This window comes from Capricornis sumatraensis, chromosome 1, assembly GCF_032405125.1.
Source record: "Capricornis sumatraensis isolate serow.1 chromosome 1, serow.2, whole genome shotgun sequence".
NCBI classification, from domain to species: Eukaryota; Metazoa; Chordata; class Mammalia; order Artiodactyla; family Bovidae; genus Capricornis; species Capricornis sumatraensis.
Genome location: NC_091069.1, coordinates 40,077,248 through 40,094,799, shown reverse-complemented (window position 1 = coordinate 40,094,799; position 17,552 = coordinate 40,077,248). Strand labels below are relative to the sequence as shown.

General features: G+C 37.8%; 1 protein-coding gene across 2 annotated transcripts in view; it reads right to left on the bottom strand.

Moving 5' to 3' along the window:
- The window catches only part of DNAAF10 (dynein axonemal assembly factor 10), a 31,043-nt gene that overhangs the window by 2,156 nt on the left and 11,335 nt on the right, over positions 1-17,552 (bottom strand). The window contains exons 2-7 of one of the 2 annotated variants that reach the window (XM_068975136.1): positions 13,856-13,956; positions 11,412-11,542; positions 8,369-8,470; positions 6,082-6,197; positions 5,244-5,378; positions 2,103-2,200 (exon numbers count right to left, since the gene is read on the bottom strand). In XM_068975136.1, coding sequence (XP_068831237.1) covers positions 2,103-2,200; positions 5,244-5,378; positions 6,082-6,197; positions 8,369-8,470; positions 11,412-11,542; positions 13,856-13,956 — 683 coding nt within the window. Of the gene's footprint in view, positions 1-2,101; positions 2,201-5,243; positions 5,379-6,081; positions 6,198-8,368; positions 8,471-11,411; positions 11,543-13,855; positions 13,957-17,552 lie in introns of those variants that run through there. The other variant, XM_068975143.1, reaches the window with a different exon arrangement.

The following is a 17,552-nucleotide window of genomic DNA, read 5'->3' as shown; positions in this document are numbered from 1 at the left end:
TGCCTATCCTTTCTTCCTCTCGGACCCTACACCTCCTTTTGATTTTTAAAAAGAATACAATATTCAGATGAATAGATAGATTACAGAACATTTTCCATGTCTCTTGGCAAATGCTGCAGTTGTTTAATATTTAAAGGATAATAAAGATCTTTTTTTTTCTAAATCCCCCATAACACCTATTCAAGTTTTACAGTAGAAACTGATCAAGATGGCTGAGAACAGGATGTGGAGCTCACCTCTCTGCATAAACACATCAAAAACAGGAAAATTCTCACTGAAAACTAATTGGAAATTGGCACAAGGATTTCTATACAACCAAGGCTGTGAGGAGAAACACATGGAATTGGGAAGGGAAGAAAAGAAAAGTGATCAGGTTAAGACCTGGGCCCCTGGGAAGGGACTCAGAGGAAAAGGGAAGATACACAGCCAGACACCCATCCTGGGGAGTAGGTGATGAGAGCTACAGAGTGGGTGCCTCCAGGTCCTATGTTGGGGAGACAAGTCCCCTTGGCTGCTTGGAGGGCCACTGGGACTCACAGGAAGGCTGTAAGCTGGGCCCACCTCCCTGGCTTCTGTTCAGCAACTTGGGATCAGACCCCTACTCTAATAGCACAATAATGGCCATTGAACAGAGGGGAGGTCCCACCACATCCCTGGCTCCAGCTTGAGCCCCTCCATCTCCAGCCACACCCTCTACCAGAGTAGTAGCTGCCAGCTACCTGGAGGAAAGATGCACTTGTGTCCACGCCAGACTCCGCTCTCTCACCAAAGGCACTGGGCACACGCAGTCTCCCACATAAGAACCCCCTTTAAGACTTACATAGGCACAGAGGCAGAGAAAGTTAAGCAAAACAAAACTGCACTCAGTTGAAAGAGCCAGAGAAAATCTCTGAAAAAGAATAAGGAAACAGAAATAAACAATTTACAAGATAAATAATTTAAAGCACTGGTCAGAAAAATGTTAACTGAATTAGGGGAAAATCCAGATGTACACAGTGAAAATTTTAACAAAGAACTAGAAAATATATAGAGATCATGAAGAACTCAATAGGTGGGAAAAAAATACTAAAAGGAACAAATAACAGACAGGGATACAGAAGAATATATAAATGACCTGGAAAACAGGATGATGAAAATCACCCAATCAGAGGAGCAAAAAGAAAAACAAATTAAAGAAAATGAAAACAGTTTAAGAGATCTCTGGGATGACATTAAGTATACAAACATTTTAAAGGGAGTAAGAGAAAAACAGAAAGTCACATACGAAGGAATCTCCAGGAGGCTATCAGCTCATTTTTCTGCAGAGACTTTGCAGGCCGGAAGGGAGTAGTAGCAGAATACACTCAGAATGCTGAAAGGGGAAAATCTGCAGCCCAGGTTGTGCTGCCTGGAAAGATTATCATTTAGAATAGAAGGAGACATAAAACAACTTCTCAGACAAGCAGAAACTGAAAGAACTCATCGATGCGAAACCTACCCTAAAGGAAATGTTAAAGGGTCTTCCCATGTGGAAAAGAAGAATCTACAGGAAAGGGGAAGGCCCGCTTGGAAAGGCAAATACATAGTGAGAGCAGACGTGCAAACACAACGACACGGTTTTTCCTGGAGGTCAGTCAGCATCTTCAAGCTCTGTTTCTGTCCCATCATAGTGACGTCACCTAAACTTGGGCAAGTCAATTATCAGGATCTAAAACTAAGAATTTCAGCCCCTTTCCTTTCCTCTAGAGGTACTGTTCTGATGACCGAATAATATTTCACAAAAACCTTCAGTCAAAGTCTTCCTACTTAAAAAAAAAAAAAAACCTAGCAAAAACCACAATTTCAAATTTATGAAATGAAGTGTTCATGAGCTACTCTGATGTATGGAACATACCACTAAAGAAAAAATTTGTTGTGTTAAAAGGTTTATATTGATATTTATAAAATATAAATGAGTATATTAGTAAAAAAAATGTTTAGAAAAGTAGTTCTTATGTAATACCATGAAATTTAAAATCATATCAAAATGAACTAAATTAAAGGAGGAAAAACAGTTTAATCGAATCCTACTTTACACCCACAAGTAACCTAAAACGGAGCACTGTGCACTGGGAGAGACTTACTACTTCCAGAGGTGCAGGCTGCCGGCGCCTCCCGCTGTCAGGAAGACCTCTCGGTTCTGTGGCAGGTGTCGGACCTGCCACACAGTAGATTTATGAGCCTGAACAGAACAAGAGGCACAAAAGCAGTGTATAAGTTTTTAGGATAAAGAAAGACTACCCTACATAGAGAACAGACTTCTGGCTGCCAAGGGAGAGGAGGGGTGGAGGTGGGAAGGACTGGTAGTTTGGGATTAGCAGATGCAAACTATTATATACTGAATGGATAAACAACAAGCTCCTACTCTAACACAGGCAACTATATTCAATATCCTGTGACAAACCATATTGGAAAAGAATATGAAAAAGAATGGATATATGCATATAACTGGAACACTTTGCTGTAGAGCAGAAATTTATACAACATTATAAATCAACTATACTTCAATAAAATACATTTCAATTACTGTTATAAAAGTAATTATTTTCTGGCATGTCTCTCTTTCTAAACTTTCTTATTTGTAAATTAAAAAAATTTTTTGGCTATACTGCATGACTTGTGGGATCTTAGTTCCCCAACCAGGGACTGAACTTGGGCCCTGGGCAGTGAAAGTACCAAGTCCCCTGGCACTTCTCTTTATAATGGCTACAGAGATTATAAGGGCCCATCAGAAATTAGTAAGAGAATCATTTTTCTTGTTTTATAAGGCAAAGTTCTGCTGGACTTAAGGAAAAAATTATCAGATTAAAAGTCTTAACATTTAGCTTCATAGTATCATACGAATTATGCAAATAGATTTTATAGATTTAAATATCTCTAGCTCACTCCAAGGAGAAAAAATCCTCAAAATACAAAAAAAGACAAGTATTTTCTAAGGGGAAAAAAGGTTGGACTAAACTTTTTAACAACTTTACTTTTTTAAAGCAGTTTTATGTTCCCAACGAAACTCAGTGGAAAGTACCAAGAGTTTAATGTAAAGCTCCAGTCTTTTCTGTAATTTACACCACTGGACTTGTCTAGTCTTCAAAACAAGGGTCACGAGGACTTACAGACGGTGTTTATGGTTATAACAAGCCTGGTCCTTTATCACTCATATTAAAGATAGAAATAGCAACTGGATGAATGTTAACAGCTTGTAAATCAATCCTTACGGTGCTACATTCACTATGGGGAACTTGAGAGAGGGAGGGGGGAGGGGGAGACAGGAGGATGGGGGAGGGGAAGACTGCTGCTTCGTAGAAGTAGTGAGACCAGCTAACTTGATTTACGCCACACGTAAGACATGTGCATTTCAGTTGATGATCAGTCTTGACATATGATTTTAATAGCCTTTTAAGAGAATCATCATTAGCAGAGAAAAACACATATCTCAAAATACACACTCTAAGTATGTGAGAGTACTCAAGTGACTAGGTTCAAGCTGTTAAACGTTAATTTGTTTTGTAGCTTAAACTTCTCTTTTTCTCCTGGAAGCTGATAAAAAGCAAAAAGTAAGAGGGGAAATGACTAAAATACACCAGTGTTTTATTTGACAGATTTAGCAATTACTGGATTAACTAAATGCAACAAAAAAGTTTTTTTTGGAGACACGTTGTAATTTCCAGTTAAGGAGAAATGTGTTAAGGATTGTATTTGAAACAATTTAGTAAGTGCTTTAGGTTGCAGATGGGCTTCCCTCGGGGCTCAGCTGGTAAAGAAACCACCTGCAGTGAGGGAGACCTGGGTTCGATCCCTGTGTGGGGAAGATCCCCTGGAGAAGGGAAAGGCTACCCACTCCAGTATTCTGGCCTAGAGAATTTTATGGACTGTATAGTCCATGGGGTTGCAAAAAGTCAGACACGACTGAGTGACTTTTACTTCACTTATGTTGCAATAGATACTTCATATATCCTGGAATGACACAGGCAAAACAAAATTACAGTGCATAGCTAGTTAGGATTACAGTTCATTGAGCAGTAACAGTAATTTGTATGCAATAATAATTAGTTTAATAATACTAAGACAAAATATGAAGGTCTAAGAAGTACCACTGACCCCATGATAGAGCGAAAAGGAGCATGAGAGTGAATTTTTATTTCCTGAGCAACTTACATAATTTAATATTATGGAAACTACAAATCTGAGACTGATTTTTCTTTTCTTTTATACTCGAGGAAGCTCAGAGTCACATTTCCCACTCATCTCTGGCAAATGATGGGATGTTTCAGCAGGAACTTTATGCCATCCCCTTACTCCAGATGGCAATTTCATTTTTTTAAACCAGTGCTTTCCACTTGCGCTGCTTTCTTCATCAAGTTTTCTAATGTTGTAACACCAAATGTTTCCCTCTAAGTTACCTCAAATACTATTTAGAACAAGACAAAGTATATATGAGGCTTCTCTGGTGGCTCAGTGGTAAAGAATCCACCTGTAATTCAGGAGATGCGGGTTTGATCTCTGGGTTGGGAAGATCCCCTGGAGGAGCCTGGTGGGCTACAGTCTGTAGGGTCACAAAGAGTTAGACATGACTGTGCACACATGCATATGTGTTGATACATTTTTGAAAAGTATATAGTTAATATTATGTTAAGGTATGTATTGGGCTTCCATTGTGGCTCAGATGGTAAACAATCTGCCTGCAATGCAGGAGACTGGGCTTGATCCCTGGGTTGGGATACCGGCACATACCTAAAAGTATATAATTGGGTATTAATACAAGTATATTTATTAGGAAACACCAGACTAAGTTTTGTTAACCAAATTCTTTTTTTTCTTAATTAAAAAAAAATTCTGATAGTTGCTTTACAATGTTGTTAGTTTCTGCTGTACAATGTGAATCAGCCACACATATACATATATACTCTCTTGGATTTCCTTCCCATTTATTGTTGACTAATTTCTTAAACCAGCTAGTTTTCTTGTGATTGCTCTTAAACTACAAAATAATAGTCATTACCAATGAAGGCCTTTATTATTAATATAATCAAGAAATATGAAACTGACAAACTTTAGGAAAGTATTCTGCACAGAATAACTTATCAAGATCCTATAAGAATATATTAAAAATAGCTCCCTTCATGCAAAAAACCTGGAAGGAACCTGGTGACTCATTCTATTTATTAGTCTAAAGCAAGCTATTAATATGAACATTCCTCTTCATAGAAAGATATTTCCCTTATCTTTACCTTTTCTGAAACAGAAGCAAAACCTTTGGTTGGATGCTGTGTTCTCATGTCAAAAACATGAAACTTTCCTTCCAGAGATGTAGCTACTAACTTATTCATACTTATGTCTTTTCTGTCAAACTCCAAGCTACAAACCTGAAAATAGAGAATATTTATGAGTGATGCTCCAATCATTATATCCAAGAGTTTCTTCAAACCAAGTAAAACAACTGTAACATTACTGGCTTATATGAAAGCACTTAAAAAAAATCATTTTATCTTTTGAATCTGTATACCAAATACTTGTAACTAGAAAATTTTCTTCTCGGTTAGTAAGGTCCCAAAATCATCTCAGGCACTGAGGTACATTTGGAAAGCCATACTTTAACATTTTACCATTATTACATAATGATTTTATAAAGTTAAGTCAAGGCTGACTAGAGGAAACAGGAAGGAACCACATTCTTCACTAAAGATGTACAACCCGGGAACCAAAAAACCTGTAAGTACCTGGGAGTCAATTACAGTCTTGGTCTTCCTGATATCACCAGAAAAGGGCCTGGTACCAGCTCACTTTAACATCACACTGCATAGCCCACAGGCATCTAGAGATGGGCTACAGGGGTGGTGACCCACCAGGCACTGTCACACCACACCTGGCTGTGTGTTCTCCTCCTGAAGAGTGTCCCTGATTTTTAATCAGATCCTCAAAGGACTTCACAGACCCTAAAGGTTAAGAACCATCCATCCATAAAGGGGTTTTACTGAGACGAGTTATTAGGGGTGCTTTCCTTTTGTAGTTCAGAGGTACGTGGAAAAGACATTCAGAGAAACTGCAAAGAATGCAAATGCAGATTACCCCATTTTTTATATTTGTCTCCCACCGTAAGGACATATTTCTGAGATCAAACAGCTTGATGTCTCCGTTGTCATAGCCAGCACACACGACACGTTCCTCTTGATTATAAGCATTGCCTGGAAATCAGGACATGACATTTCAGATCTTTTTAAATGCTGATTTGAAGGCTACTTAAAAAACTTATGGACATCTGAAACTAACAACACTGTAAATCAACTATACTCCAATAAAAAACAAAACAATAATCTTACAAAACTACACAGGTAACGTGTACCAAATCAAGTGAAGAAGTCACATTGGATAGAATCTCATTTTACTAATCCTACAGGACACCAAGATTATTAATTTAGTATCTGATATTGTTTACCAAAAAAACTCTTTATTGAGGTTCTGTGCTCAAGAGATATATGAAAGAAAGTGTTTACTGGATTTTAAATTGAAACCAAATATTCTTTCTATACTCTATTTGCAAAGACTAACAATTTAAACATAGCAGGGTTTGGTAGAATAAATACAGTTACACTTCCAATGTTTTCTTTGAATGCAAATGGAAACTACTTTAAACTTATTTATTTTGCAAAATGTTGTTCTGGTGTTATCTGATGCTCACAGTTGAAGTAAATCTACAACCTGCAGTTGAATTCACCTTGCTCGGATCCAGGCATTTTTTGGATTACTCCCTCTTCTTATAAACTCCAGCCCTGCATTTCCACTGGAGGGTTCACTGAGATGACATGACAGCAGCTGAAACCTCTGATGTCTAAAACTGATGTCATCGTCTTCCTTTAAAAACTATCATATACTCTGTGGAACTTCTTCAATATACATCATTCACTTCATAGTCAACCTCAAAATTCAGTCACTTTGGACATAATCCTTTCCCTTGTTCTTTCATCTCCAAAAAAATTGCCAAACTGTATTTATTTTGCCACATTATTTTTCTTTTTTTTTTGCCACATTATTTCTGAATTTACTCCTCTGTTCCATTCTCACTGCTTCTTAAACCTCCATGTTTCCTGGAATACTGCAAAGAGCTTCAGAACTCACATTTCCTCTGCCACTCCTCCTGCCTACACGACCACAGTGTAACGCTAAAGCTCTGATCAGATCTCATCCTTGCAGAAGCCTGCAAAGGTTCACCGCTACTTCCAGACCATCTAAACGCCTCCGGCTGTGGCCACGTGCCACCTCTAAGGCTAGTCCTACCTCCATTCCTTCTGCATACTTGAAATCTCCCAATTTCAGTGTTTCAAAGCCTACATATCCTTGGACTGAGGTCAATATGTTCTTTTGGCTCCCTTGGGATTCCTTCTGTGTTGACCCATGCCTCTGTGACCTTTTTTCACTCTAACCTTGTACGAGTGATACAATTAATGTATCACTTTTTATACATTATAGCACCTTTTATACTTGTAGCACTTTTTATTAAAGTTACCAGCTTCTTTAAGTTAAAATAAGAATCTGCTTCGGATAAACGTCCTTTCTTTAATGTCCTATCTTTAAAACTGCACTTACATACCTTAGAACAATGATTAAAAAGCCTTTAATGGACCCAAAGTTAATTATTTTTTAATTATTTCATAAATTTTACATGATGATTCTAAACACTAATTCTGAAATTTCTTCCCAAGTGTACATGTTTTTGGCTTATATCATTACTTATACATACACACGTAGTAATTATAATATATACACATAGAAATCTCCCAATTTCAGTGGTAATTTAGTTTTAAAAGTATATTAATAGAGGAACATGGTTATAAAATTTGTAAGATATAATTTTGTAATAGTATAACTCTTTTTAGAAAATAAACACACACCGTGTAGAGCATAATGTGAGATGGGTTAGGTTACCATCTAAGGCTCTACTTAATTTCACTAATGGCATTGGGTTCTAAACTAGGTCAATATTACCAGATTAAACAAAAATAAATAATAATACTCCATATTTTTGAACACTTGATATCTAAGCACAAGTCTAAGCATTTTACGTGTATTAACTCTGAATCCTCATAACAAAACTATTAAGTAAATTCTATTATGACTTTCATTTTATAAATGAACCAAGCAAAAATCAGAGAAGCCTAATAACTTGCCCCAGGTTACAAAGCCAGTTAAGTAGCACAGTGAGAATTCAAACCCAGGCCTAATCACCATGTCTATTTGCCTCGATAAACTGCCAGAATAATGCATCGAAGAGATTCTAAACCAACTATCAGGACTTTCCTGAAGCACTGTGCTTTTTATAATCTGGCATTTCACGTGTAAGAGTCCATCAGTAATTTACCAAATGCCACAGTCCAGCAGTCTCTCTTGTTTTCTCCCTGCACGGGTTCCATATTAGCAACAGGATCATCTTTCTGCCTTGGGTCCCACACCTTTACGGTTCCTGAGAGAAAAAAAAAAGGAGTTGGCAAAATTTAATAGTGAATGATGGCATTTCTTTCTGCATTCTCTTCACATGGCTTCCTATGTACATGGAGATATTATAGATGTTACAATATCTGAAAAACAGTCACGTTTTTCTAACTTGTTATTGGGCAAGTTGTACTTAATATAAGAGCTATAACCCACATGTTATACCGTCTGACTTGATTTCCAACTAGCAGATACACAACAAAGCCAACAATTGTTCTTAAGTCATCAACAAGGTATGACTGATAAGGCAAACACAAATGTTACATAAGTTAAACCATGCCTTACTTTCTTGATTTAAGCCTAAAACAAATGTACTATTTATTCAGACTAAAGCAAGTATCATTTTAATGTTTTCTCCTTAGTACCCATATAATCATTGGCATTTTTCTTATACATATCAGTTCAGTTCAGTTGCTCAATCGTGCCCGACTCAGCAACCCCATGAACTGCAGCACGCCAGGCCTCCCTGTCCATCACCAACTCCCGGAGTTCACTTAGACTCACGTCCATCGAGTCGGTGATGCCATCCAGCCATCTCATCCTCTGTCATCCCCTTCTCCTCCTGCCCCCAATCCCTCCCAGCATCAGAGTCTTTTCCAATGAGTCAACTCTTCGCATGAGGTAGCCAAAGTACTGGAGTTTCAGCTTTAGCATCATTCCCTCCAAAGAAATCCCAGGGCTGATCTCCTTCAGAACGGACTGGTTGGATCTCCTTGCAGTCCAAGTGACTCTCAAGAGTCTTCTCCAACACCACAGTTCAAAAGCATCAATTCTTCGGTGCTCAGCTTTCTTCACAGTCCAACTCTCATATCTTATACATATAAATAAACTAATCTTTACATCTATGATTTCTTATATGAGGCTTTAGAATACCATTTCATATACAATTTAGTTTAATTTCCCCGTGGCAGTAAAGAAGAGGGAAGAAGTTAATAAAAGTAACCAATAATTCTTCTCAATTTAACTCCCTCATTTTAATGCAAATCATGGGAAAACTAACTGGTGTCACTGATTTTGAGAAACACAAAGACATGTAATAAAATGGTTAAAAGGCAAGTACCCAAGTGAGAACAGAAAAAGGGTAAAAAAATCCATGAAAATGATAATAAATGCAGGAAACGGGGAGATATTTCACTAGATTTATGGCCAAGGATAAAGTTGGTCATTATAAAGGCTGCTTCAAGGAAAAATAAATTTCCTATAAATGTGACAAGTTATTATAATTTCTCTATGCATTTCCCTGGTGGCTCAGTGATAAAGAATCTGTCTGCCAGTGCAGGAGACACCTGGGATGGGAAGATCCCCTGGAATAGGAAATGGCAACCCACTCCAGCATTTTTGCCTGAAAAATCTCATGGACTGAGGAGTCTGGTGGGCCACAGTCCACGGGAGTCATAAAGAGTCGGACATGCCTGAGCACGCATGTTATACATGACAGAACTCATAAAAATTGGTAACATTAAGTTTGTAACAGTTAAATGAACAAAGGACATAAATAGACAATCTGCAAAGCAAAATTAACTAAAAAAACAAATACAGAGAGACGATAATGCAAGTCAGGACAGGACAGCATTTTTATCTCTAAAATTAGGGGGAGAAAGGAATCAATTGCTGGTGGGTAGACTGGCAATCTACCTCATCTACCATAGTTGATATGGTAAATAGGTACTTTGGGAAGTTTGACAAGTTTCTTAAGTGATAAAATATGATTATTCCAAAGAGTTACATACATGATGATACTCATTTCATTGTCACTCTCCCAAAACAACAAATAACACCTTCATGCAAATCAAATGCTCATTAACAGGGGCATCGCTAAGGAACTGTGATACATTCATAGGATGGAATACTATAAAGCATCAAAATGATAATTATGAAGACCACACCAAAACAGCAATATCATATGACAAAACACTAAATATAAAAAGATTAAGATACAAAATTGAGAAAACTGTGAATTCCCTGGCGGTCCAGTGGTTAGCACCCCCTACTTCCACTACTAAAGACACAGATTCAATTTCTAGTCAGGGAACTAAGATTCTGCATGCCCTGGTGAAGCCAAAAAAATAAACAGACTAAGAAAGAACAAAACTAAATCATATTAACCCTGATAATACATTGTTAATTAATAAATTGTATCTTAGACTGGAAAGGAAAACCAACCTGATATTTATGCTATTGTGGTAGACTGTAATTTTTCCTTCTATATTCCAGACTTCTTCTACGATTGGAAAAAATAATTTGATTTCTAAAACACAGCTGCTCTTAAGAAACTGTTAGAAAATTAAATTCCACTTTTCTGTGAAAACAATTTCTTCATGGTCTTGAGCATTAAAAAAAACCTAGCCAAACCAATAAAGATACCAATCACTTAGGTCCCCCTTCTGCAGCAACAAAAATTCTGACTCTGTTATATTCACAACAGCTCAGGACCCCCAAAGGCCTGTCACTTGTTAGTCACTGCGGGGGAAAAGCAGAGTTGGAGCTCCGGAAGCTTCCTGCAAAGCTCAGCGGAAAGACCACAGACTGCAGTGTTCAACCAGCTGTCAATATGACAATTTTCACAAGTACTAATTCTGCTTTTTAAAAAAAGAAAATGAAAAGCTGCCACCCACAGTATATCGTCAGCTACCTCAAAAATTTCTAGAGACTTTTTAAATCCTCAAGGTTCAGAGGAAACTATGGTTGTTAATAGCTGAACTAGCGCAAGACTGAAATAGTAAGTGCTATGCCTCTATCTCGAAATCTCCCGAGAGCCTGAAACAATTGAGGGATATACAATCAAACTTGCCCATCAAAAAAAATAGAGAGATTTAGGGGGTCAAGGATTGAGGAAGACTTCCACATAGAATATACGGTTGCACAGAGACTTAAAAAAAAAAAATTAATGTACACAGAATATTCTGACTTACCATCTCGGCTGCCAGTCACAATTTCAGGTGCCCCTTCCCCGATTCCAAGTCCACCAACACCATCTATAGTGTTTATAATTTCTTTATGGCCCTTTACAGAATACACTGGGACCTCTGGAGCTTCCAAATTCCTGAACAACAGAACACAGCTTCTTACTTACATACACCCCAAATGTTTAGTTCACTACTCAAATCTAAGAATGCAGGCCATATTGAGATTCTGGATAAAAATTAAGGGTTTTTCAATTAAGGTAATTTATACATTTACTTCCAAATTTTCCTCCACACTTTAGCTTCTTTCAAGGCCTCTGTGAGAGCTGTTATCACTCAACTTGGAATTCTAACTCCTGAGCCCACTTTACTCAATGATCCTCAAAGACGACTGATCCAGGACCTCTGCACATGAGTCCACCAGGGATGTTTCTTAAAAAAATACAGATTCACAGGCTCCTCCCCAGACATAATGAACAAGTATCTCTGGGGTCGGGCCCCAAACCTCCCAACTCTCTGAGGCTGATAATACTGCTTTAAATACAGAGTAAATTCAAAGTGATTCAGAATGTTTCCAAAGTGGGCCTTGGTAGTTTGATCTTGAGATCTTTTGAGAGATAAAACAGGAATAGAGTTTGCTTTGTATACATTTCTTCCTTAATATTATTTTCTGAGTTCCACACTGATTTTCATCTAGTTACACTGTTCAGTTTGTCGCCATGCTGATTACAATAAATATTACAGGCAAACCAGCTGAAGTCTCTAATTCTAGGTTAGTTAAGTGAAGGGAGTACTGGAAAGCACCTGCTCTTATGTGTGTCTGAATCTATGGCTGGGTGAGTGGCTCAAATAGGTTATGCGACTGAACTGAACTAAACTGAACTGAATACACCTTTCTCTTGTCTCTCTCCATTCCACACCCCTCCTTCTGCTTTTGTATTGGAGCCTCTATCCACATTTCTTTTCAGCAAGTCAGTTTTCAACAATACTTACACTTTTTCTCTTTAATGAACTTAGCTCTTCATGACATGTAACCTCAACTTACTACTAGGCCTAGATTTATCAGTAAAATCTTGCAAATAAAATTTGAGAAGTTCACCTGGTGCAGAGGTGATGTTTATCTTTGTGGCGTTAATTAGTCAAGAGACTAAAGAGGGCTGAGGTTCTGTTTAAAAGAACTGGTTTACTCTTTTCATAGACTTTGAAACATCAGTTCTTTTAACATGAAATTATGACTTACCAATTAAAATAAAACAGTAATACCTATACTAGGAAGCTCTGTTAGGAAGATAGTCAACTGTTATATTTGTTACACACGTTTGTGCTGAAATGTATCTATTTACATAAAATAACACTTAGACTGGTCTCTCTCTCAAGTTCTTTGAAAGTATATGACACAGCAGGTAAAAATTAATGCATTCTGCAGTCTAGTAAATGCCAACTTAATTGCATGTGTGCTCAATCGCTCAGTCGTGTCCGACTCTTTGCAACCCAGTGGACTGTAGCCGGCCAGGCTCCTCTGTCTGTGGAATTTTCTAGGCAAGAAAACTGGAGGGGGTTGCCATTTCCTACTCTAGGGGATCTTCTCCACCCAGGGATCGAACCTACATCTCTTGCATCTCCTGCACTGGCAAGCAGATTCTTTACCACTGCTCCACCTGGGAAAGCCTGCTAATTATCAACAAGTTAAAGCAAATGGAATTAAAATAGCTTCATTCTATGTTATATTATGATTCTAAGACCAATAAATATGCCAAAGTAATTCAGTTACAATCACAAGGTAGGGAAGACAGTTCCTCTAGAACATTACTGTATACTTTACATGATTAAGAGATAGTCTTAAAAAGTTTTTACAGAGGAATTTCGACTCATTCAACTCTAAATATGAGGAAATAACTCTAGGTAAAACATGAAAGTTAAAAGTATTTGGTACTATTGAGATTTTGCTTATTCAAAACAGGTTTGTCTTGATTTACTCAACAGATGCGTTCCTGAAAAGTTGTGCTCAGATGTAAGTTAAAGCATAAAAAGAAAAAAGTTTAGGGAGTTCTATGTTAAACAAATTAAAACATACAAAAACATATTATTGTGTAATGCCAAATATCTTCTTAAAATGTAAACAACATCTAATTTTTCAGTGTTATACATGAGCATTGTTATATACTGTATGGTGGAGAGAATAGCCCTTTATTACAAATATGGGTATTAAATGCTAGCACTAAACAGCATGTGTGGAAATAATATTAATGTTATTTGAAAAAGCTAAAGAAAAATGTTAGTATTTTAAAATAGATTTGAAATGTGAAATCTAAAAAAAATATATTAAAAGGTAATTGCAATATTCTTATAAATAGTTAAAATTTAACAAAAAAAACTTAGAATTCTTTCAGTGGAAGCGTAACACAACTATCAAAGAAATTGCTTATGTCTTCACACTGATGAAATAATCTTACCATATATGAAGGTTTCCAGCAAAATCTCCAGTGGCTAGATATCTCTGCTGTAAAGATGTTGCGCCAAATGTTCCACATTTAATAGGTTTGGCCTTTTCAATCTTGAAAGAAGAGAGAGAGAGAGGATACGTTATTTAGGTAAGCACCTATTTGTAATCCATATTTACGGCTCTATTATGGGAATTAAATAAGGCACACAATTTTAAAAAGCAATTAAAATGTTTTCTGATAAAAAATTATCATTCTTTTCCTTCAGTAATTTTAGTATAGTCTAAAAGTACAGGCGGGCTTTCCTCGTGACTTAGCTGACAAAGAATCTGCCTGTATGTAATGCAGCCATGAAATTAAAAGACACTTGCTCCTTGGAAGAAAAGCTATGACAAACCTAGACAGCATATTAAAAAGCAGAGACATTACTTTGCCAACAAAGGTCCATCTAGTCAAGGCTATGGTTTTTCCAGTAGTCATGTATGGATGTGAGAATTGGACTATAAAGAAAGCTTAATGCCAAACTGATGCTTTTGTACTGTGGTGTTGGAGAAGACTCTTGAGAGTCCCTTGGGCTGCAAGGAGATCCTATCCATCCTAAAGGAAATCAGTCTTGAATACTGATTGGAAAGGCCGATGCTGAAGCTGAAGCTCCAGTACTCTAGCCGCCTGATGTGAAGAATTGACTCATTGGGAAAAGATCCTGACACTGGGAAAGATTGAAGTCGGGAGGAGAAGGGGATGACAGAGGATGAGATGGTTGGATGGCATCACTGACTCAATGGACAGGAGTTTGAGCAAGCTCCAGAAGTTGCTGATGGACAGGGAAGCCTGGCGTGCTGCAGTCCATGGGGTTGCAAAGACTCGGACACAACTAAGTGACAGAGCTGAACTGAACTGAAAAGTACAGGCAGATCTTGGGAGATTTTGCAAGTTTGGTTCTAGACGACCAAAATAAAGCAAATATTTGCAAAAAACTGAGTCAGGTGAATTTTTGTTTCTCAGTTTATGTAAAAGTTATGTTTATACTATCCTGTAGCCTATTAAGTATGCAAATCATCATGTCTAAAAGACAATGTACATACTGTAATTAAGAAATATACTATAGCCAAAAAATTGCTAACTGCTTTGATCATCCATGAAAAGAAACTCCTTATCCATTACTGTTTTCTCATGAGACTGCGGCAATTCAATCACATCTTCAGGCTCCACTTCTAATTCTAGTTTTCTTGCTGTGTCCACCACAACTTCAGTTACTTCCTCCACTGAAGTCCTGAACCCCTCAGGTCATCCATGAGGTCTGGATCAATTTCTTCCAAATTCCTATTCATGTTGATATTTTGACCTCCTTCCATGAATCACCAACGTTGTTAACGGCATCTAGAATGGTGAATCCTTTCCAGAAAGTTTTCAATTTACTTTGTCCGGATCCATCAGAGGAATCACTTTCTTTGGCAGCTGTAGCCTTAAGAAACGTATTTCTTAAATAATAAGACTTGAAAGTTGACATTTCTCCTTGATCCATGGGCTGCAGAATGGATGCTTGTGCTAGCAAGCATGAAATCAATGTGAATCTTATGGGTACATCTTCATCAGAGCTCTTGGGTAAGCAGGTATATTGTCAGTGAGCAGCAATATTTTGAAAGGCCTTTTTTCTCCTGAGTAGTAGCTCTCAACACTGGGCCTAAAATATTCAACAGTTTGTTGTAAAACAGATGTGCTGTTATCAAAGCTTTATTGTTCCATTTATAGAACATAGCCAGAATACTTAGCATAACTCTTAAAGGAACCAGACTTTCAGAATGGTCAATGAGCACTGGTTTAAAATTCAAGTCACCAGCTGTATTAGCCCCTAACAAGAAAGTCAGCCTGTCCTTTGACTCGAGGTATTGGCTTCTCCTCTCTTGCTATGCAAGTCCTAAATGGCATCTTCTTCCAATAGAAGGCTGTTTCATCTACACCAAAAATCTGTTGTGCAGTGTAGCCTCCTTCATGAATTATCTTAGTAGGTCTGCATAACTTGCTGCAGCTTCTGCAGCACCTGCTACTTCATCTTGTACTTCTATGTTAAGGAGACGGCTTCTTTCCTTAAACCGTATGAACCAACCTCTGCTAACTTCCAACTTACCTTCTGCTGCTTCCTCGCCTCTCTCAGCCTTCAAAGAATTGAAGAGAGTTAGGGCCTTTGCTCTGGATTAGAACATTCACACCTTGGCTACTATTTGATGCAAGATGCCTAATTTTTGGCCCATCTAGGGTTTCAACATGTCTTCCTTGTTAAACGTAAACATTCTTGGTTTTTTATTTAAAGTGAGAGACCTGTGACTCCTCCTTAGAGGCCACTGTAGGGCTAATTTCAATATTGTTGTATCTCAGGGAATACGGAGCCCTGAGGAGAGGAAGAGGGTTGGAGAAAAGTCAGCAAGTGAAGCAGTCAGAACACATTCAACATTTACCAATTAAGTTTGCAGTCTTGTCAGGGTGATGGCATCCCAAAACAATTTCAACATCATCATCAAAGGTCACTGACCAGAGATCACCAAAACAAATATACTACAAGAATTACCGAAACATGACACAGAGACACAAAGCAAACAAGTGCTGGTGGAAAAACAGTGCTGATAGACTTGGTCAGCACAGGGTTACCAAAATCCTTCAATGTGTAAAAGATTCAGTCTCTGGGATTTCAGTAAAGAGCACAGTAAAAGGAGGTATGCTTGTATGTCAAATGAATGAGTTTTGCCTTTCTTCTCATCTCGCTAATAAGACATTAAAATGCTGATACCTCTAATATCTCCACTGGTTTGCAAATATGCAGATTTCAGCTTTTAATGTGGTATTCTTCTTTAAGAGCCTCAAAGAAAAAGGATATCATGAAGATATTACTCTCCCAGGTGACAACAGGAAAAAAAACTCACTTATGTGTCTTGTATAGTTTTCCCTGCAGAATCCTATAAACTGAGAATGGCTATGTCTGATTCTCTCTTAGACAGTTTCAGTGCAAAGAGATGTGTATACCTGTGTGCACCAAAGGCACAGCTGTTAACATGGATTAGCCAATGTTTTGATATTGCTTTAATTTAAAAGACTGTTGAGAATTCCATGGAAATCCAGTGATTAGGACTCCGAGCTTTCACTGCCAAAGGCCTGGGTTCGATCCCTGCTTGGAGAACTAAAATTCCACAGCCACTCAGCCAAATAAATAAATGTAAATAAAAGTAAAAGACTATTGTTCTAAGTTTATATATAACAGTTGATCCTTGAACAGCACAGGAGTTAATCCACATGTAACTTAAAATCAGCTCTCTATTTCCAAGATTCCTCTGCATTCATGGATTCAACCAACCATGGGCCATGTAGTAATGTAGTATTAACTCTTGAAAAATACCCAGGTATAAGTGACCCATGAAGTTCAAACCTATGCTATACAAAGGTCAACTGCAGTCACATCAGTAAAACAGCCACATGCAAACTCCACCTGCTGAAGTCCATCTTGGAGTCTACATGTCCAGCTGCCTTGGCCCCTGGAAACTCTAGAGGACACGAAATTGAGGTTCTATGGGGTCACAAACAGTTGGACATGACTGAGTGTCTGAGTGCACACACATATATACACACATCCACACATCACACTCTAGCTGCAGAATAGCACCTTCTATTTACTGTCAGCTCAACAGGGCAAGACTATTTCTTTTATTTAGTCGTCTCT